Source organism: Micromys minutus (assembly GCF_963924665.1).
Source record: "Micromys minutus genome assembly, chromosome: 3".
Classification (NCBI taxonomy): Eukaryota; Metazoa; Chordata; class Mammalia; order Rodentia; family Muridae; genus Micromys; species Micromys minutus.
In genome coordinates this window covers 23781340-23805175 of record NC_137972.1, presented here as the reverse complement: position 1 = coordinate 23805175, position 23836 = coordinate 23781340, and the positions used below count along the sequence as shown (strand labels likewise).

The 23836-nt window shown below is 37.1% G+C and overlaps 1 protein-coding gene across 1 annotated transcript; it reads left to right on the top strand.

Moving 5' to 3' along the window:
• Window positions 1-5114: 5114 nt before the first annotated feature.
• On the top strand, window positions 5115-23093 carry CLEC4D (C-type lectin domain family 4 member D; the record flags this gene model as incomplete). The annotated part of the gene is made up of 6 exons (XM_080914407.1): window positions 5115-5142; window positions 7913-8005; window positions 9709-9816; window positions 10689-10840; window positions 12495-12610; window positions 22931-23093. 6 exons carry the CDS (start codon window positions 5115-5117, stop codon window positions 23091-23093), a joined length of 660 nt encoding a protein of 219 aa, XP_080770533.1.
• Between the last annotated feature and the right edge of the window lie 743 nt (window positions 23094-23836).

The window sequence follows — 23836 nt, the reverse complement described above, 5'->3', positions numbered from 1 at the left end:
TGGTCTGAATGTAAGGGACTCGGTATCCAGTCTTATGGCTGCCATTGAAATAGAGATACAAGAAGGAAGTCAAAGTGTCACTGCTTTGTTCTTGTCAAATAGCCTTGTCTCTCACAGTCACTGTGAAACTGAGGCAGGTGACATTCCACAGATAAGGACATACTTTTGGTGGAAAGAAGCTGTAGGTCAATTGATTTTGTAAAATTAATTTATTATTATAATTATTATTATGATTTATTATTTTTTACAGTTCAGTTGTTATTCCCCCTTCAGGTATGCCCTCTGTTCCACATCCCTTTCCTCTTCTTTTGTCTCCAAGATGATGTCCCCACCCCACCAGACCTCCCAACTTACTTGGGCCTTAAATCTCTTCAGGGCTAGGTCCTTCTTCTCCCACAGAAGCCAGACCAGGCAGTCCTCTGCTGTATATGTATCAGGGGCCTCATATCAACTAGTGTATGTTGCCTGGTTTGTGGCCCAGTGTCTGAGAGATCCCGGGGGTACAGGCCAGTTGAAGTCTTCCTGTGGGGTTTTCCCCCTCCTTCTCAGCTTCCTCCAGCCCCTCCACAATTCAACCATAGAGGTTCTCAGCCTCCATCCATTGATTGGGTGCAAGTATCTGCATCTTACTCTTTCAACTGCCCATTGGGGCTCTCAGAGAGCAGCCATGGCTGGCTCCCATCTGTAAACACACCATAGCATCAGCAATAGTATCAGGCCTTGGAGCTTCCCCTTAAGCTGGATCCCAATTTGGGATAGTCACTGAACCTTCTTTCCCTCAGTCTCTTCTCCATGTTCATCTCAGTAGTTCTTTTAGACAGGAACAATCCCAAGTCAGGGTTTTTGGCTGTGGGATGGACTGAAATTGAGAATTGCTCTTTCCATGTCTTTGAAGAATTGTGTTGAAATTTTGGTGAATATTGTGTTGAATCTGTAGATTGCTTTTGAATATTGATGCAAAAATACTCAATAAAATTCTCACAAACTGAATCCAAGAAGACATCAAAACCATCATTCACCATGATGAAGTAAGCTTCATGCCAGGGATGCACGGTTGGTTCAATATGTGAAAGTACATAATATAATCCACTATATAAACAAACTAAAAAAATGATCATCTCTTTAGATGCTTAAAACATTTGACAAAATACAACACTCTTTCATTTTAAAAGTATTGGAGATATCAAGAATTCAAAGCCCATACCTAAACATAATAAAAACAATATAGACCACCAAACAATCCTACTAAAATAAGAAACAAGACAAGGATGCCAACCCTTTATGTATCTATTCACTTTAGTATGCAGAGTTCTATCTATATTAATAAGACAGTAATAGGAGGTCAAGGGAATACAAATTATTAAAGAAGAAGTCAAGGTATCACTATTTGCAGATCATATAGTATATATCAGCAACCCAAAAAATTCTACCAGAGAAATTCTACAGCTGATGACTTCAGCAAAGCAGCTGGATAGAAAATTAACTAAAATAAATCAGTAGTCTTTCTTTATACAGATGATAAATGGGCTGTTAAAAAATTAGGAAAACAACACCCTTCATAAAAGTCACAAATCTTATAAAATATCTTGGGGTAACTATATACAAATAAGTGAAATATCTGTATGACAAGGACTTCAAGTCTCTTAGAAAAGAAATTGAACACCTTAGAAAAATGGAGAGATCTCTCATGTGCATAAATTTGTAGAACTAAAATAGTAAAAATGTCTCTGATTCTTGGGATCATCTTTGGTACATTTTAAACAACATGTTCTCAAAGGAGTATGAAACAGGTTACCTGGCTTACTTCCCAGAAACCATTGTATTTGAATTTCACAAAACATTTATTTTATTAACCCATAACTGTATTTACTAATATTTTGTTGTGTTTCTGGTAGACACATGTACATATGCATAGAATCCTCCTCTATGGCTCCCTTGTCTATTCTGTGAAAACAACATGTCTCTTAGGACAACATTGAACTAGAATTTTGGCATCTTTTTTGCTATGCTGGTGGCCAGAAGATCATAGCTTGAGTCTCCTGTCTCCCATACTGTGCTCCTCCATCATTTAGGTTCAGGGATCGTGGCATTTTACATGTGGTGCTGAGGATCTGAGCTCAAATTCCTGTGAACTGTCTCAGCCTTTAGAGAATTCCTTTTACACTTAACACTGAATTTTCAGGTAGGGTAGAATTGATGGCCTGCTTTTGATATCTAAGATGGTACCTGAGATGTGAAGCTTGTGTGTGTGTATGTGTGTGTGTGTGTGTGTGTTTGTGTGTGTGCATTCTCTTTTATAAAGGTCAATCTTTTCACATTTCCACTGTGAAATTGTGTGTAGGTAGCTTATAATTATTGCCAGTGTTTTTAGATTACTAAAATTGTATGTACTTTAACATTTGAGTGTGATGAGATACATCTACATTACCAGCCTTCAGGAGGTAGGAAAGGGTACATCATAAATTAAACCAGCTTAGGCCTCATCTTGGGAACAGAAAGATCCTGTGTCAAAAAAAAGCCCACACTTCTAAACCAAACAACCAAACAACCAAACTGTACTGAAACAGCAGCTCTCCAAACACCAACACAAACAGCTTAGACAAATCCAACAATTAAAAAAGTGGACACTACATTCAAAGGTTTTTATAAAGTGCCAGTGTCACATGATCCATTTTAATTTGTGAATGTAACAATTTTTAATTAACTTCAAACATATGTATACTTACTTTTCTAATTACTTAACTGAGAAGCAACAAGCAAATCTCATACTGGCTTGCTTGCTATTCCTGCAAATGGTAGAGAAACTTCTACACTACAGTTACACACACACACACACACACACACACACACACACACAAACACACATACACATACACCCAGACCATCAGTTACCATGTTCCTCTCCATGAAACCCACAACAAGAACTCGATTGAATGTGTTTTTCTCACTTAGGCCAACCTGTACCAATTTGTCTGCAGTTATACCTGTCCTACCTCTAGCACCACATGTATCATTTCCCTGCATGGAGCTTGTGACCATTGCTTTCTCAATAGCTTACCAAATAATGTAGCTATGATACAACCAAACATGATGACTTGGAGTTTTTCTCTTCCACAATGATGTGGCTATGATAGTGTTATGGGCTTTACTGATTGCCTATTTCTCAGAACATATGGTACTTGTATCATCACAACCTGGAGGGTCATGTTGGGCTTTTATCTTCTGGAGGGAAGCCTGCCTTGTTGGCTCTTCTGACTAACGTATTTGAGTCTTTTTTGTTGTATGCTATGAACCTTCACTATGTGTGGGCCCCTGGCTTCCTCCTCCTCCTGTTATTAGGTATAACAGTTTACACATGTTGGACTTTTCTGTTCCAGATACAGAATGGACTCTTTTGCTCATGATAATTTGCATTATAATATAATATCCTGTGCCTGTTATTTAATTTTACAAAGCAAAACAATATAGATCTATACTGAAAAATGTATGCAGTCTTCATTTAAGAAAACAATACATATTTTAACATAAATAATCACAATTATTTATTTACTGAGATCCATTGAAAACAAATGGCATGTATAACATTTACTCATATTTTATGACATATAATTTATTTCCTATCTGAATTTATTTCCTATCTGAATTGTGAATCCATGGTGAGACTTACACATTAAAATAGGGTTTGACCATTTTATTGTCATAATAAAATAAATTGTTTTTATTACTGAAGTTAAATTTGTCTTTGGAGCCCTGTCAAGATGGCCATTTTGACTTTTACCATTTGTAAAGATTTCTTAGCATAGAATCTCACATTTCCAGTTTTATCTCTGATATTTTTTGCTGTTTACTTCTTGACAAACTTGCTATCATCTAGGAAAATTATGGAATTTAGCCAACAGGTCTATCACTTCACTAATTTTGACTCATGGACAATACACAAGAATTATGGTCTTACTTCTTCCAAGCCTACAATGATGCTAAAAAATTAATCCAGAAAGGTGTCATATGATGTACAATAGACTTTGAGAAACATTTCTTACTTGCTGGGTATTTTTATAAATAGAATTCAGCCACAACAACAGTTATAGGTGCAAGATATATATTTATTCTCAAGGTTATAAAGAGGTTATACATACAAGGTCAACAGATCTCTTTGTTGTGGGAGACCTTCTCCAAGCTTGGAGAATGCTGCTCCTTTGCTGTGTCCCAGCATTCTAGAAGGGGTTGGTAAAAGAAGGGAGAAGGAGTAAGGAGAAGAAAAAGTATTGAAGGGATTAGTGAGAAAGGAAAGGAGAGAAGGGAGAAAGAGGAGAGGGAAGAAGGGACAGGGGAGAGAGGAGAGGGGAGAGGGGAGAAAGGAGAGGGGAGAGGGGAGAAGTTCTAAGGATGCTTATTTTATCAGAAGAAATGCCTCATAAACTCAGCTAACTTTAATGACCTCCTTACATTCCACCTTTAAACAACAACAGAAGTGTTCATGACTTCAACAAATACATTATGCATTCTTTAATAATCCTTCAGGTGGAGCCAGGGATACAATGGTGTCTATCATACAACTACCCCCCTTTGTTTTCCTTTTGCCTTAATAAACTTACTTTCTCTTATCTGAGAACATTTTGAAATCTAATCAACAGCTTCATCAACCCCTTCCTTTGTTCTAAAGCAAAGAATTTCACGTTTCTTCATGCACCATATACACAAAATCTATGTTAAATGCTTTGTTCATTGTAATCTTAGACACATCTCATTGAGCGAAAGAACTTTCTAAGCCTTATTTTACCTCAAACTACCCTTGAAAACATGATATATGAGTAGCAAAAACACATTGAGAAATCTTACGTGATGTAATTCTGGAAATTTCTAACTGTTTGTGGTTGTTTTCTCAATTTCCACTTCCTCTTTGTGCCATCTGTCAGAGTACATTAGAGGAAACTCTGTTTTTAAGATTTCTTCCTTTTCACTTAGCTTTCTTGTACTGAGTACTTACTGATCTGAGCAGAATAGGTAAGAAGTATTAATGTCCAATCTTAAGTGTTTCTGAAGAGACACGTGTAATGGAAATATGCACTCTGGATAAGAAGTAAAGGGGGGCCAGGAATCTTCTGACACACATAATGTGGCTGGAAGAATCCCAAATGAAATGTGAGTGTCTCATTGCCCCCCATATATATATTCTCCCCTCTCTCCCTGATTTCTCTTCTCTTCCTCTTTCTCCTCTTCATTTTTCTCCTCCTCCTCTTCTTCCCCTCATTCCTTTTTCTTTTAGACAAAGTCTTGTCACATAGTACAGGCTGGTCTTGAATTTTCTGTGTAGCCTGGGATTGCCTCAGACTTGAATTTTTTTCCTCCAACTTCTGAGGGCTGAGTCAATAGTTGATGTGTGATCATGGTCAGCCCTTTTCACATTTAAGTAGATGAAGTGTTTATGACTTTAAAATGTGAATTGATGGTAAAGATTTAAGGTGAGAGGACTGAGAATACAATGAGAATGGCCTTGATTCTGGTAAGCTGGATAACAGATTCTAAGGCCAAGGAAAGGAGATGCTAAAACCAGATAGAAGCAGGGGAGATATGAAAAGTTTAAAGAAATGAGATTAAAAGAAAAGGAGAATTAAATACTTTGGAAGATTCCTTTGACAGGAAGGGAGAGAAATAATACATAGAACACATAATCATAGGCTCATAATACACCAGAGGTTATATCTGGTTCCTGGTTGATTTAATGGATGCTACCGGATCTGCATCATGAGACTGTTAAATAATACTTTGTTATAGTAATTCTATTACACTATTATAAGCAAGATATTGATACATCTTCTGGATATGATATGGCCATATGAAGCCATGGGCTTCCAGCAGCTGTGTCACCTACATAAGTCTTGGCATAAGATTAAACCAACAAGATCAGTCAACATTCCAGCAGACAGCATTTAGTAGACTCAGTAGATTTGAGACAAAGCAACAAAGAAGAAAAAATGAAAGGGGAAGTGGGAATGTGTAGGGAATGCTTGGGGATGGGAGGAGGGTGAGAGGGGGGGCTTGGCAAGAATGATATGATCATGTTACAGTGCTTAGATGTAGGAAATTATCAGAGAATAAATAAAAGATGTCCTAGTAATAAATATATTGGAAAAATGTTAAATTATGTGTACAATCTAAGTCTTGTTTCATCTCATCAGTTTACTATAGCTAACATCACCAGGACTATGCTGTGTCAAAAACCCTGGTTGTTTTTGTTTTGATTTGTTTGGTTTGGCTTGGTTGGTTTTGTGTGTGTTGCTTGTATGGTTTTGGTTATTATTTTGTGCTTGTGATTGGAAACTGTGCCTACCACATGCTAGAGAAGTAAGAGCTCCACCCTGAGCTATACGCACCCAGCCCTTTCCTTACTTTTAAGTTTTTCAATGATTATCACTGTGTTTCCTAGACTAGACTTGAACTCCCTCTTTACCCAGGTAGCTCTTGAATTTACAATTCTTCCCTTGCCTTATGAATAGTTGGCATTACATTCCTGTTGCACCAGACCTGGCACACAAACATACTGCAAGAAGTGTTTTTTTATACAAATCAATACAGTTATTTCTTGGTCATGGAGTTCTAGACTGAAGCTGGTACAGCAAATGTTATGCATTTAAAATAAATAAATGCTGGGCCAGAAAGGTGGCTCAGTAGCTGATGGCACTTGCCATGAAGCCTGAGGAACTACACAGTGAGGAGATAGAACAAACTCCTACAAGTTGTCTTCTCTCTCTCTCTCTCTCTCTCTCTCTCTCTCTCTCTCTCTCTCTCTCTCTGTCTCTCTCTCTCTCTCTCTCACACACACAGGTAAGAATGAATGAATGCTGCTCATTTATGCTTCTCAGGGTGTCTTTTTCACTTCCTACTCTAAGCAACACAGCAATCCCTTTCCTTGAGTGCTTTTAGTCATACCAATACTGCATGCTTTTAATATGCTTTAAATAGATATGAAAAATCTTGCCACAATATTTTAGTTCGTAGTCCCCGGATGGTGTATACTTTCATTTGACCACTTATAATTCCAACAGATTAAATTTATTGCTCATTGGCCACACCACTCAGTGCTCCCAGGGACTAGACCACCAACAAAGGATTGTACAGGGAGGGCCCCAGGGCTCCAGATACATATGTAGCAGAGGAGATAGCCTTGTTTGACATCAATGAGAGGGGAGGTTCTTGGTCCTATGGAGGTTTGATGCTCCAGTATAGGGGGGGTACTGGAGTGGGTAGGTGGGTAGGTGGGTGGGCTGGTGAGTGGGTGTGTGAGCACTCTCATAGAGGTAAAGCAGTGAGAGAGCAGATGGGATGGGGAGGTTGAGAAGGGGTAACCAGGAAGGGAAATATCATTTGAGATGTAAATGACAGTAATGGTTAATTTTTAAGAACACAAGAAATTTAAATATAAATAAATAAATTATGCAGTACACTGAAAAATTGTACTGCTCATAATTTTGCTCAGTGTTTTCACTGATTTTAGAAACTATATGTGTTCAATAATGACATTACAACAAGGGCTTTTTTCATGTACTTGATTGTGAATGTGTGTGTATGTATGTATGTGTGTGTGTGTGTGTGTGTGCGTGTGTGTGTGTGTGTATGTGCAGGCTTGTGTGTATTATACTGTTATATGAAAGCTTTGATCTTTATGAGTTCTTATGTTCTGATGTTCTGCTCATAAAAACCTTTCTTTACAAAAATAGTTTCTATTTTTCTTTGTTGTTATTTAGTAGCAGGCTCTAACATTGGTTTGTTCACAGGAAATATTTAAGTCTCCTGAACTCCTAAAATACTTTACGCACTATCACATGTAGCCTGCTCCTTGATAATCTTGACTTTCCTCATCTGATAGCAGAGAGGAGACTAACCTATTAACCTATTTTCCTTTCTATCTTAGCAAAAGGTACCCGGCATCCCCGGCTGATCCCTTGCATCTTCACTGTAGTTTCCATCTCGCTCCTCAGCGCATGCTTTATCTCAGCTTGTTTGGGTAAGCTACCAGCCAGAGTGATGCTCCTTTTGAATTAACTTTCCCAAGAATTTCCAACATTTCCAGGGACTAGATAAGAACCAGGGACCAGAGCACAGGGCAGTGGTGCTGGAGAACACTTCCCAGAGCTCCCTTGTCCATCCTGACCCAGGTCTTAGTTTGTAGGATCTGAGTGGAATGAAAACCAGAAGACTAAATGCTGAACTGCCACGTGCCTGCTTAGGAGCTCTGTTAAGATGCCCTTATTAAGCTTTTTAGGACAGGTGACTAGGTCTGGGACCCCCTTTCAGGCTTGGGTAATATCTGCCATTTTTTTAGATTGGTTCTGTTTATACCTTCCCACCCCGTCCTAGACAGCAGAAATGCATTGCCCTCTTTCCCCAATTCTGTAGGTGGAGGTGGTTAGCCTAGCTTCCTTTTTGAGATATTTTCATTTTGTGAGACTCTTTGTAATAAAACAGCACATTTCTATAAAAAAAAAGCTGTAAGCATTAAATGTGTTCACATCTAGGTGGGGAACAAATATATATCCATGAAGGCATTGTCACTATTAATGTCATAGAAAATCTTGTTCTTTCTGACATTGAACTCTAAGAAGGGGTTATGACTGAATTAGTGTATTGTTGTCTAAAATACATAGGCTGGAGGACAGAAGCAACAGTTGCAGGATAGACTCTGAGTATAAGATTTCTGATCTAACATTGGAGGGGTGTTACAGAGTTGGGGGAAAGGAGTGTGTTGTTAAATTAATGTAAGACTTCATTGATCATATATAATAAATAAAATTGAGTTCCTGTATCATACCATATACAAACAATGACCTGCTTTAGTGAAAGCAGAAATCAGTCAGATGCATGTCAGCAATATAATGAAAATGGACAGTCTTCAGGAGGCACTACAAAAAAAGCAAATCTCTCTCTCTCTCTCTCTCTCTCTCTCTCTCTCTCTTTCACACACACACACACACACACACACACACACACACACACACACACACACACAAACACACATAACACCTTTGGGTGTTAGGGAAGTAAAACTGCAATTCACAGTGAGTCACCATTGCTGAAACACCAGGATGGTAGTGACTCAAAGTACACAGCGTCTGATGACGAAAGTGCATAGAAACGTTTAACAACAGTCACTCTGATGTTTGTGGTCTAAGCTTGAAACTGTGAATATTCTAAAAGCCACAAAATGGAAGAATGGGTCATGCTGAGGTATAATGGCAACTCTGCGTATTGATAAGGTTCTATTTTTTTGAACTTGGCAGTCTTTCCCAGGACTGTTTACATTACACTAATTACTAACCTGTATATTTATGCTTTTCTTTTTTACTTTTCAATATTTGATTATATTTTAAAGTTAAAATATTTCTAAACTTGCGAAGTTCACAAAACTTTGTGGAATTAGCTCAGGATTTACAAAAATTTACTCTCTTATGCAAGTTCTGCCAATAAAAACCCCTGAAAACAGCATGCACATAAAAAGTTCCTAAAGTTTCAGTGTAAATCACAGACAATATGGTCATAAAATATTAGCTTTCATTGAATTTACCTGGGGTTATGAAATGGCATAGGAAAGAAAGAAAGAGGGTGTGGAAACCTTAAGTTGAAGGAAGGAGGAAGGTGGGGAGATCAGCCCACTTTTCTAAATTGGTACCTACATAGCAAAAGAAAAACAACTGCTTTTCCTGTTAACAGTGACTCATCATTACTTTTTACACGTGACGAGAGGAAGCATGGTGAAACTATCAGATGACCACACAAATCTAACATGCACCCGAGAGGAGCCACAGCCTGGAGTTACAGGTAGCAGAGGAAACCTCTTTATTTGCCTCCATCCACCCTTTTACAGAGTTTTTGTAGAAATGGCAACTGGCTGCAAGATTGAATACCAGTCAACCAGGACAGCGTAGTTTCTCTGTAGTCTAACGCTGCAGCACATCATTTGTGTGTGTGTGTGTGTGTGTGTGTGTGTGTGTGTGTGTGTGTGTGTGTATGTGATGCTTGGGATCAAATGTAGAATCTTGTATGTGCTAGGCAATTGCTCCACATTCACAGAACCTGCTTTTTGTTTCTTTCTTTTGAGACACGGTCTCACTATATAGCCCAGACTTACCTGAAACTAGAGATGTTCTTGCTTCTGTCTCCTAAGAGCTTAGATTTCAGGCTTGCTTTATTATTCCTAGATTGTAGGTATTTTTGACGTCTGCAAAATAACACAAACTTCATTTAATTTTTCCGCAAGACTCAGATATATCATGAGAATGGTTTTTTTTGTCTGAGATACCTATTTCTTTATTTATATTCTGGAATTTTTAAGGTTACAAAGAATTAAGAGATGCTTGAATTATGCATAGCCTTTGCTTTTCTTACAAATAAAATATCCTGTAAAGGCTTTGTTATAGGAATATTCTGCTTACTTTAATTTATTTCCACCACATCTCTCAGTATATATTTTTTTATTTGGTAAGTATAAAACTCAGGACTTTATACATTCCAGGAAAGTACTTTACTATTGAGTCACACTGCTAGCTTGGGAGATATTTTAAATACAAAAGCAAAATACATGTAAGGACATTGAGTAACTTCTGAGGTAATACTTGAAGTAAGATGACTGTGTACCTGTCACAAATTAAATGCTCTTTGGTAACTAATATCTACATCAATTCTCACCTGAGGAGGTACCTGGACCTGCTGTCCTGTTAGCTGGAGAGCCTTCCAGTCTAACTGTTACTTTTCTCTAAATGACAACCAGACCTGGATTGAGAGCGAAAGGAACTGCTCAGGGATGAGCAGTCATCTGGTGACCATTAACACGGAAGAAGAACAGGTATGCATTAGCTTATTACATCCTGCTGCTCTGGTGTCATTCTATTGCTGTGACAAACACCACAACCAAAAGTAACTTCAAAAAGGAAGAGTTTATTTCAGCTCACAACTTAGAGTCCACCAGTGAGGGAATTCAGGGCAGGGATTCATGCAGAAACTTGAAACAGAAACCAAAATGGAACACTGTTTTCTGACCAACTCAAAGACTCATGCTTAGCTTAGTTTCTTTTCAACCCAGGACCACCTGCCTAAGGAATGCTGCTGCCCACAGTGGGCTGAGCCCTCCTATGTCAACTAACAATATACACAATTCCACACAGATGTACCCAAAAGCAATATGATTTAGATATCCCTCGACTGAGATTCCCTTCTCAGGTAATTCAAGTAGACCCATGCAAATGCTGTTCATGAGTAGACATGTAAACACTTTACATGTGACAAAATTGGCCATTGTTTTTCCATATGGTCAATATTTGGTCTTTCCAGACTTTAAGGATGTGACACTTCTCCCAGGAACCCATACTTTCCTACTTTGCACCCTGCTCTATGATGAATGCTCTGTTAGGGCTCTTTAAGAACAGTTGGATGTCATCATTTATTTTAGTATGTTGTAGGTTTTCCAATGACTCCCACTTTATGGAAGGCTCAGGCCACACTTTTCTTACTTTTATATTTCCAATTGTCTGTGAAAAGTCAGGTATAGAGTAGAACTCAAGAATATATAATTAGATGAGTAGTTTAATCAGGACCCAAATTGCTTTTTATATATGTGAAAATAGTTCTAAGATGTGGTATTAATTCTATAGAAATGCATTTGAAAGTAAGTTTAGCTTGTTAAAAGCTGAAATTGCTCTCTTCGTGTGACACATTTTCTATATGTGCCCTATGCCTGCTTCTGTTTTCCCTTGGTGAACAAAATTTCCTTAGGGATTCTGTCTCCTTGACTACCATCAATAAGTTTTCCAACTCTTCAAATTAAATAGAATTGAATGAAATATGCAATTGAAAGGTTTTCTTTTATTGAAAATATATTTTTTATACAATATATCCTAATAATAATTTTCCTTCCTTTGACTCCTATCAGCTTCTGCCTGCCACCCTTCCCCTCCAGATCAACTCCATTTAGGTCTCTTATCAGAAAAAAAGGCTTCTAAGAGATGACAATCCACCATGATAAGATAAAATATAATCAGATGAAGTAAAAAGTATCACATTGAAGTTGGACATGGCAACCCAACAACAGGTGGAAAGAGACCCGAGAGCAGGCCAGAGAGTCTGAGCCCCACATATTTTTATAGCTCTAAGTCTCTTAAATCACTAAACTAATTGTTATAATATATACACAGAGGTTGTAAGCCCATGTAGCTCCTGTGCTTCAGTATAAACCCATGTAGGCCCTGTGTTTAAATGTGTCTTTCCAAATACAATCTTACTTCATTTTCACAGTGATCCTATACAGCAATGGAATTGTCAGAAGATTTAGAGTTTGGGGAGGCTAAATCTCTCCTTACCACACTAAGCAGATTTGAAGACAGACATGTCTGATACTCTGACGTGTATGTCTAGCCTGTGATCTCATTGCCCTCTTTCCTTATCAACCCAATGGACATTACAAAAGTGAATTTACTAAAAAGAAATGTATATTTTGCATACAGAATTTTGTGACTCAGCTTTTGGATAAACGATTTTCCTATTTCCTGGGACTTACTGATGAGAATGTGGAAGGACAATGGCAGTGGGTAGACAAGACACCATTTAACCCACGCACAGTGTGAGTATATAGGTTTGGCATAAGGGCATTTACAAGCAAGCATGAGAAGGGTGACAAGTAGAAGTCATTTTAGAGTAGGGTACACCAACTTAAGTGCTTTTTCAGCAGAGCACCAGCAGCTGGTCAGTCTTTGTATGCTGTGTTCCCAGTGACTTCAGTACAATGTTTATGAAAGATCAGACAACATGAGAGTAATATAAATAAAAGTTTTTTAAAATTATCATTTAGATAAGAAATATTATAAGAGGTAAAATTAATTTTAAAAGAGTTTTATCCTCTTAGTTTTCTTCTTTGAAACCATCATAATATAGCAATGTAATTTTATACCATATGTACACTTTGGATTTTCCTAGAAGTCATGTTAAGAAATTAAAAAGATGTTAGACATGGTGGCACACACATATAATCCTTTTATTTATGAGTTGGAATTGAGAGGGTTGATAATTTAGACTACATATTGAGTTCTAGGGAGAACGTAGATACATAGCAAGACAATGCTTTGAATAGAAAACAACAAAACAAATGTACACACACACACACACACACACACACACACACACACACACACACACACACCTCAGAGAAACAAAACAGGAACAATTGGTAAAACTTATGGTAATAATACCTTAACTATCAATTATTAATAATGTTTAAACACAGTACATCTATGTGTACTTAACACTCAAAGGACATCTCAGTATGGAGAAACCACATTTCTTCCTTTCTCTTTTAAAATTAGTATTTACCCCCGCTGAGAATTTCACATAATGTGTTCTCATTTGTTAGCTTGGGGTATTTAAAAGGAGTAACTTATAGGGTTATTTTAATTTAAATATATCTATATCTGCCTGTTTGTCTACCCATATGAGTTATTTCACTCAGAATGATTATTCCCAACACCATTAAAATTCTGTAAATTTCATAATTTGATTTTTGTTAATAGCCAAATATTATTTCATTGTGTAAATATATAACATTTTCAGTACCATTTCTTCATCTGTTGGACGTCTAGGCTATTCGTATTTCTTGATTATTGTGGATATAGCAGCAATGAACATGGATTAGGAGGAGTTTATATCTACAGGTGGATGTAGAGTTTTTCAGATATATGCCTAAGAACTGTTTAGATGGACAATAACAGCATATATATATATATATATATATATATATATATATATATATATATATATATGTATTTCTAGATTTTTGAGGAAACTCCACATGGATTTACATAATGGCTGTACCAGCTTGCCCTCCCACCAGCAATAAACAAATATTCTCCTTTCTCCACGTGTGGGCCAGCACTTGCCAGCATTTGTTTGTTTAGAGCTTAGGCATTCTGATTGGAGCAAGATAAAAAACAAGCTGAAAGTAGTTTTACTCTGCATTGCCCTGATGGTAAAGAATATTGAGAATTTTAAAGATGTTTCTCTGCCACTTGTATTTCATCTTTTGAGAGTTCTCTGCTTAGTCCCAATCCCCATTTATTTCCCCCATGTTTATCTTTTTTATCCTTCAGGTCTTTGGATGTTTTAGATACTAATCCTCTGCCAGACATAGAGTTGATAAATGTCTTCTCCCCTCATGAAGGGTGCCTCTTCCCTTGAATGATGTTGTCCTTTGGAGTATAGAAGTTTTCTACTCCCACAACGTCCCAATAAATAGTCACTGGTATTAGTGCCTTTCCCATTGTTTCCCTGCTTTTCCCTTTGTCAAATTCAGGGTATCAGGTTTTATCTGAGGTCCTTGAATCACTTGCAGTTGGGACTTGTGCAAAGTGAAAGGGAATAATTTTCTTTCTTTTTTTCACATGGCTATTCAATTTTTGCCAGCATCATTTGGTGGAGATACTGTCTTTTCTATTATTTTCACTGTTGGTCTCACTGTGAAAGGCAGGTGTATGAATGGAGATTTATGTATATATCCTTGATTCTATTCCATTGAGCCACAGGTCTGTTTTTATGCTAGTGCCTTGGTGGCTTGTTTTAGCTTTTGTTTTAGTTTAGTTTTGTTTCAAAGCATAGCTCTGTTGCATAGTCTGACAGCAGATGCTGGTGAGGATGTAGAGAAAGAGAACACTCCTCCACTTTTGGTGGGGTTGTAAGCTGGAACAACCACTTTGGAAATCAGTCTGGCGGTTCCTCAGTAAATTGGACATAGTACTACCTGAGGACCCAGATATTCCACTCCTGGGCATATACCGCAAAGATGCTCCAACATACAATAAGGACACATGCTCTATCATGTTCATATCAGCCTTATTTATAATAGCCAGAAGATGGAAAAACCCGATTTCCTTCAACAGAGGAATGGATACAGAAATTGTGGTATATTTACACAATGGAGTACTACTCAGCTATTAGAAACAACAGATGGATCTAGAGAATATCATCCTGAGTGAGGTAACCCAATCACAGAACAGACATAATATGCAGTCACTGATGATTGGATACTAGCCCCAGAAAGCTCTGAATTTCCAAGAAACAACTCACAGACCATGTGAAGCTCAAAAAGAAGAACGTTCAAAAAGTGGAGGCCTGAGTCATTCCTATAAAAATAATAAATGTACAGGACCCTCTCAGAGTGTGGTACACCTAGACCTTAAATCATCAGTAATTCAAGAGCTAAAAATATAGCCTTGTATTTAAAAATCATTATACTTAATAACTTTACACACCAAGAAAACTTTGACTATTTCCATGTTTTGTTTTACATGTACTTTATGCTTATTGTAACTAGTAAGATTTCAATGCATACTATCAAACCTTAAAAGAAATCAAGTACTGACAAAAATATATTCATATATTTTTATGCAAAAATGCTTTTAAAATCTGTACGTTTATCTCTGTTTTTAAAAGATAAAATTGTATAATTAAAAAAAAAACATCTGAGGTGGTGATACCCCCAGATTTTTTTCATTAGGATTGTTTTATTATCCTGGAACATTCATGTTTAAATTTAAATTTAATTAAAGTGCTTTTACATTTGCCTTTTCAACTTCTGTAAAAATTGCCTTAGAATTTTGATGGGGGTTGAGTTGAATCTGTGATCATTTTTATTGGGATGATTATATACATACTATGAAAGGGATATCTTTTTATCTTCTGGCATCTTACTTATTAACTTCTTATTTTTTTATATTAAAAATGACATTTTTTCTTTTTTTAAACTTTATTTTAAAAAACAAAGATAAAAGAAAAAAATTATAAACATTTTTGCATAAATGTATACAAATATATTTTGTCAGTGTTTGGCATTTTTTTTTAAGGTTTGATATTCTGCATTAAGGTTTTACTAGTTACAATAAGCAAAAAATTCATGTAAAACAGGATGTAACCTGGAATTAGTCGTTTTCTTGGTGTGTAATGATTGAGCATAATTTTTTTTTCTTTTTTTCTTGAACTTCACACAGTCTGTGAGTTGTTTCTAGGGCAGTCCGAGCCTCTGGGGTTAGCATCCCACTATCAGTGACTGCATATTAAGTCTGTTCTTTTGTGACTGGGTTATCTCACTCTGAATGATATTCTCTAGATGCAACCATTTTCTTAAGAATTTGGTCAAGTCATTGTTTCTGATAGCTGATTAGTACTCCATTGTGTAAATGTACCACAATTTTTGTATCCATTCATCTACTGAAGGACATCTGGGTTCTTTCCAGCTTCTGGCTATTATAAATAGAGCTGCTATGCCCACTGTGGTGCATGTTTCTTTGTTGTATATTGGAGTGGCTCTGGGGTATATGCCCAGAAGTGGAATAGCTGGATCTTCAGGTAGTACTATGTCCAATTTTCTGAGGAATCGCCAGACTGATTTCCAGAGTGGTTGTATCAGTTTACAACCCACCAACAGTGGAAAAGTGTTCCTCTTTCACCACAACCTCGCCAGCATCTGCTGTCATCTGAGTTTTGGATCTTGTTCAATCTGACTGGTGTGAGGTGGAATCTCAGGGTTGTTTCGATTTGCATTTCCCTGATGGCTAAGGATGTCGAGCACTTCCTCCGATGTTTCTCAGCCATTCCATATTCCTCAATTGAGAATGTTTTGTTTCTCTCTGTTCCCCATTTTTTAAAAGGATTGTTTGATTCTCTGGTGTCTAGCTTTTTGAGTTCTTTGTATCCCTTGGATATAGGCCTCTATCTGATGTGGAGTTGGTAAAGATCTTTTCCCATTCTGTTGGCTGCCGTTTTGTTTTCTTGACAATGTCCTTAGCCTTACAGAAACTTTGCAATCTCATTAAGTCCTATTTGTTAATCTTTGACCTTAGACCTTGAGCCATTGGTGTTTTGTTCAGAAAATTTTCTCCTGTGCCTCTGTGTTCTAAGGTTTTCCCTACTTTCTCATCTAATAGTTTCAGTGTATCTGGTTTAATGTGGAGATCTTTGATCCACTTACACTTGAGCTTTGTACAAGGAGATAAGAAAGGGTCTATTTTCAATCTTTTGCATGTTGAGTGCCAGTTGGACCAGCACCATTTGTTGAATAGGCTGTCCTTTTTCCATTGAATGTTTACAGCTATTTATCAGAAATCAGGTGACCCTATATGTGAGGGCTCATTTCTGGATGTTCTACTCATTTCCATTGATCCACAGGCCTATTTCTCTACCAGTACCATGCAGTTTTCAGCACAATTGTCTTGTAATATACCTTGAGATCAGGGATAGTGATTCCAGCAGATGTTTTCTTTTTGTTGAGGATGGATTATGCTATTCTAGGTCTTTTGTTATTCTAGATTAAATTGCACATTGCTCTTTCCAACTCAATGAAGAACTGTGTTGGAATTTTGATGGGGATTGCATTGAATCTGTAGTTTGCTTTTGGTAAGATGGCCATTTTTAAAATGTTGATTTTTCCAATCCATGAGCATGGGACATCTTTCTATTTGCTGAGATCTTCCTCGATTTCCTTCTTTAGAGGTTTGAAGTTTTTGTCATACAGGTCCTTCACTTGCTTAGTTAGAGTCACACCAAGGTATTTCATAGTTTTTGTGACTATTGTGAAGGGTACCTTTTCCCTAATTTCTTTCTCCACATGTTTTTCCTTTGAATATAGGAAAGCTACTATTTAGTTTGAGTTAATTTTGTAACCAGCCACTTTGCTGAACATTTTATTAGCTGTAGGAGTTCTCTGATGGAATTTGTGGGGTCACTTAAGTACACTATCATGTCATCTGCAAAGAGTAATGTTTTTACTTCTTCCTTTCTGATTTGTATCCCTTTGATTTCCTTTTGCTGTCTAATTTCTCCACCCAGGACCTCCAGTACTTTGTTGAATAGGTAGGGGGAGAGTGGGCAGCCTTGTGGAGTCCCTGATTTTAGTGGGATTGCTTCAAGTTTCCCACTATTAAGTTTGATGTTGGCTGTTGGTTTGCTGCATATTGCTTTCATTATGTTGAGGTATGAAACTTGGATTCTTGTTCTTTCCAGGACTTTTAACATGAAGGGGTGTTGAATTTTGTCAAATGCTTTCTCAGCATCTAGTGAGATGACCATGTGATTTTGTTCTTTGAGTTTGTTTATATGGTGTATTACATTGACGGATTCCCTTATATTAAACCATCTCTGCATCCCAGGGATGAAGTCTACTTGGTCATGGTGAATGATCATTTTGATTTTTTCTTGGATTCAGTTTGCAAGGATTTTTTTGAGTATTTTTGTATCAATGTTCATAAGTGAGATTGGTCTGAAGTTCTCTTTACTTGTAGGGTCTTTGTGTGGTTTAGGAACAAGGGTTATTTTAGCCTCAAAAAATGAGTTATGTAGTATTCCATCTGATTCTATCTTGTGGAATAGTTTGGAGAGTATTCATGTTATGTCCCCAATAAATGTCTGAAAATTCTGCACTGAACCTGTGTGGACCTGGGCTTTTTTTGGTTGGGAGCTTTCGTTGACGTCTTCTATTTCTCAAGGTGTTATGGGATTATTTAGATGGTTAATGTGGTCCTGGTTAAACTTTAGGATCTTGTATCTGTCTAAGAATTCATCTATTTTCTCCAGATTTTCCAACTTTGTGGAGTTTAGGTTTTTGTAGTAGGATCTGATGATTTCTTGAATTTCCTCAGTATCAGTTGTTATGTCTCCACTTTCCTTTCTGATTTTGTTATCTGTACACTCTCTCTCTTTGCCTTCTAGTTAGTCTGGCTGGGGGTTTATCAATCTTGTTGATTTTCTCAAAGAACCAGCTCTTGGTTTTGTTGATTCTTTCGATTGTTCTTTTTGTTTATATTTGGTCTATCTCTGCCCTGATTTTGATTATTTCTTGCCATCTACTCCTCTTTGTTGTATCTGCTTCCTTTTGGTCTAGAGCTTTTAGCTGTGCTGTCAAGTTGCTGGTGTGTGCTCTCTCCAGTTTTTTTTGGAAGCTCTTAGAGCTATGAGTTTTCCTCTCATTACTGCTTTCGTTGCATCCCATAGGTTTAGATATATTTTGTTTTCATTTTCATTGAATTCTAGAAAATCTTTAATTTATTTCTTTATTTCTTCTTTTACCCTGCTATCATTTAACAGAGTGTTGTTTAGTTTCCATGTGTATGTGGGCTTTTTGTTGTCTTTGTTGTTTTTAAAGATCAGCCTTATACCATGGTGATCTGAGAGGATGCATGGGGGTATTTCAATCTTCTTATATCGATTGAGGCTCATTCTATGTCTAAGTATGTGGTCAATTTTTGAAAAAGTGCCAAGGGGTGCTGAGAAGAAGGTGTATTCTTTTACTTTATGATGATATGTTCTGTAGTTATCTTTTAATTCCAGTTGGTTCATAGTCTCTGGTAGTTTTACAGTGTCCTTGTTCAGTTTCTGTTTCCATGATCTGTCCATTTGTGAGAGTGGGGTATTAAATCTCCCACTATTATTGTGTGGAGTGAAATATATTTTTTGAGCTTTAGTAGGGTTTCTATTATGAATATGGGTGCTTTTGTACTTAGAGCATATATGTTAAGGATTGAGAGCTCCTCCTGACCGATTTTCTCTGTAATGAGTAAAAAGTATTAGATGAGAAAGTAGGGAAAACCTTAGAACACATAGGCAAAGGAGAAAATTTTCTGAACAAAACACCAATGGCTCAAGCTCTAAGGTCAAAGATTAACAAATGGGACTTAATGAGATTGCAAAGTTTCTGTAAGGCTAAAGACATCTTCAAGAAAACAAAACGGCATCCAACAGAATGGGAAAAGATCTTTACCAACACCACATCAGATAGAGGCCTAATATCCAAGGTGTACAAGGAACTCAAAAGCTAGACACCAGAGAATCAAATAACCCTATTAAAAAATGGGGTAAAGAGCTAAACAAAACGTTTTAAGTTGAGGAACACCGAATGGCTGAGAAACATCTGATGAAGTGCTCCACATCCTCAGCCATCAGGAAAATGCAAATCAAAAGAACCCTGAGATTCTACCTCACACCAGTCAGATTGGCCAAGATCCAAAACTCAGATGACAGCAGATGCTGGCGAGGCTGCGGAGAAAGAGGAACACTTCTCCACTGTTGGTGGGGTTGCAAGCTAATACAACCACTCTGGAAATCTGTCTGGCGATACCTCAGAAAATTGGATATAGTACTACCTGAAGACCCAGCTATTCCACTTCTGGGCATATACCCCAGAGACACTTTAATACACAACAAAGATAGATGCACCACGATGTTCATAGCAGCTCTATTTATAATAGCCAGAAGCTGGAAGGAACCCAGATGTCCTTCAGAAGATGAATGGATACAAAAATTGTGGTACATATACACAATGGAATACTACTCAGCCACCAGAAACAATGACTTATCCAAATTCTTAAGAAAATGGCTGCATCTAGAGAATATCATCCTGAGTGAGATAACTCAGTCACAAAAGAACAGACATAATATGCAGTCACTGATAGTGGGATGCTAACCCCAGAGGCTTGCACTCCCCCGGAAACAACTCACAGACTGTATGAAGTCCAAGAAATAAAGAAAACAAAAAAATATACATATATTTACAAAACAAGAAGTCTTTGACTATTTCCATGTTGCATTTTGTTTTGCATGTACTTTACGCTTATTGTAACTATTAGGTTTTCAATGCATACTGTCAAGCCCTTGAAAAAAATCAAGTACTGACTAAAAAAATATATCCACATAGTTTTATGTAAAAATTATTTTAATGTCTGAAAAAACAGTACTGACAAAAATGTATAATTTTAAGCAAAAAATGTTTAAAATCTGTACATTTATCTTTGTTTTGTAAAATAAAGTCGTTAAAAAAAAGTATCCTTTCTTATCTTTTTTGATAACTTTTGGTTGGAAATTTACTTTATTCGATATTAGTATAGCCAGTCCAGCTTTCTTCTTTGGGCTGTTTGCTTGGAAGTTTTTTCTCACCCTTTTACTCTTAGATAGTGTCTGTCTTTGTCTCTGAGATGAGTTTCCTGTATGCAGCAAGATGCTGGATTTTGTTTATATATTCAGTCTGATAGCCTATGTCTCTTTATTGGTGAGTTGAGTCCATTTATGTTAATAGATATCAAGGAATAGTGGTTGCTGTTTCCTGCTATTATTGCTTTTGTAGGTTGAGTTGTGTCTGTGTCTCTTTCTTCTTTTGGTTTTCTTGCTTAGGTGTTTTCTTGTTTTTACTAGGATGTAGTTCCTCATTGTATTGTGTTTTCCCCCTATAATTCATTGTATATCTGGTTTTGTGGTAAGATATTGTGTAAATTTAGGTTTGTCTTGAAATATCTTTATTTCTACATCTATGGTGATTGATAGTTTTGCTGGGTATAGCAGCTTAGGCTGGCACTTGTGCTCTCTTAGGGTTTGCATAATGTCTGTCCAGGCTCTTCTAGCTTTCATAGTCTCTTTTGAGAATTCTGGTGTGATTCTGAGTGGTCTGCCATTATATGTTACCTGAACTTTTTCCCTTACTGCTTTTAGTATTCTTTCTTTGCTTTGGGCATTTGGTGTTTTGACTATTATGTGTTGAGAGGTTTTTTTTTTCTGGTCCAACCTGTTTGGAGTTCTGAAGGCTGCTTTTATGCTCGTTGTCATCTCATTCTTAAGGGTAGGGTAGTTTTCTTCTATAATTTTGTTGAAGATATTTACTGTGCCTGTTTGTTGAAGATATTTACTGTGCCTCTTTTCTTTCTTCTATTCCTATTATCCTTAGGTTTGGTCTTCTCATTGTGTCCTGGATCTCCTGGACATTTTGGGTTAGGAGCTTTTTGGTTTTTCATCTTCTCTGATGGTTTTGTCTATGTTTACAATGTTGTCTTTGGCTCCCAAGATTCTCACTTCCATCTCCTTTAGTCTATTGAAAATGCTTTCATCTATGTCTCCTGATTTCTTTTTTAGGTTTTCTCCCTCTAGGCTTATCTCTTTCAGTGCTTTCTTTATTGTGTTAATTTCCATTTTAAATTCCTTCTTCCATTCGTTTATCTCTTTGATTCTGTTTTCCTCTATTTCTTTGAGATCTTTGAGTGTTTTTCTTTTTCCTCTTTAAAAGCTTCTGATTCTTTTTCCTTTTCCTCCCGTTCTTGGTTAAGGATGTCTATCATTGTCTTGAGGTATGATTTTAGGTCTGTGTCTTCTTTTTCTCGAGTGTTTGGCATTTTATTATTTGCTGTGATGGGAGAGCTGGGTACTGGTGTTGCCAGGTTGTCTTTGTTTTTTTTTTTTTTTTTTTTTTGTTTTTTTTTTTGTTTTTTTTTGTTTTTGTTTTTGGATATGATCTTTTGCTTCTTTCCTGCTGTCTTGTTGTCAGTGATATGTTCTTGCCTTTCCCTTGAACCTGGTCTGTTTCCCTGGGTCTCTGCTGGTCGAGGTGGCGTATGGTCTGTGCCCTGTTCAGAGCCCCAAAGCCGCCAGGTGGGAACAGAGGTCCCAATGTTGGATTCCTGGTCCCTGGATCAGGCAGGGCATGGGTGTGCTTTACGTGTGCACTTGGCCAAGATCTCTCTGCCCCCTGGCTACTCGGATCCCCTTCTCATCAGGCCTTTATCTGTGGGAACTGCTGGTCCAGGTGGCAGATGGGCCCCCTTCTTAATCTTTTAAAGTGTTTATTGTATGAGTCTTTCACTTAATTCTTTAGGCTTACCAATTTCTTTTGTTAAAGAAATTAGCGCTATTGTAAATGGCACTGTCTCCCTAATTTTTTTTTGTCTTTTTGTCATTGTATATAGGAAGACTACTGATTTTTATGAGTTAAGGAAGCATTACTTCAAATGTTCAGTAGCCACAAATGGCTGGTGCCTCATTCATTGCAGATCATAGCTTTGTTTTGACCACATGCTCTATTTATTCTGTGTCTCTGGATTATCCCTGGATAAAATCCTATCACAGGGTTCTGCTTCTCTTTCAGATTCTGGCAAGTTGGGGAACCCAATAACTATAAGGAAGAAGACTGTGTTGTCCTTGTTTATAAACAAGATAAATGGGTCTGGAATGACTTTCCTTGTCACTTTGAAGTGAGAAGTATTTGTAAATTACCTGGAGCATCACTCAATTGGAAGTCCTCAGAGTGATTCTTATGATGGGGATGAAGAAGATGAACCCATCAGCCCCAGGGGACATGTCCATGTGTCATAGAAATAGAGAACACACTGTATCATAGAGCACTGTCAACCATGAAGATGTTCTTCATTTATTTTGTTTCAATTTAATTCAACATGTATAGTGTGGTTTATGCACCCCCTCCCTCTCTCTTTCTCTTTGTTCTGTCTCTGTGTCTCTGTCTCTGTAGAGGTACACACACACACACACACACACACACACACACACACACCACACGTTTAATGTAGTGATGTTTTGCAGTGTTTTGGTAGACAGAATGATTATCATCCTATAGGATTCTGCTTTTAAACATTGCTTCCTTGAGAGAATTTTAAGAATTTATGTTTCAGTTGATAAGTTCTAATATATTATTGAAAGCATTAAATATTATAATCTATTTTTTGTCATTTTTCTCTTGCTAAAACTATTATCTCTAAATTCCAAACTTACAGTGGACAAAATGGTAATAATAAACCATATTTTATTCTTGTGACCACAAATTCCCTCTATGCTGCCCAGTCTACTCTATTACCTCTCTTTCAAATTCACTCCTCTTTCAGAATAGGGCAGGCCCCCAGTGATAGCTACTGAATACAGCATAACAGGTTACAACAAGCTAGACACAAATCCTCATATCAAGGCTGGATGAAGCAACCCAGTAGAAGAAAAGGGGTCCCACTAAATGTCAGTTTAAAATTTTAATAATTTTGTTGAT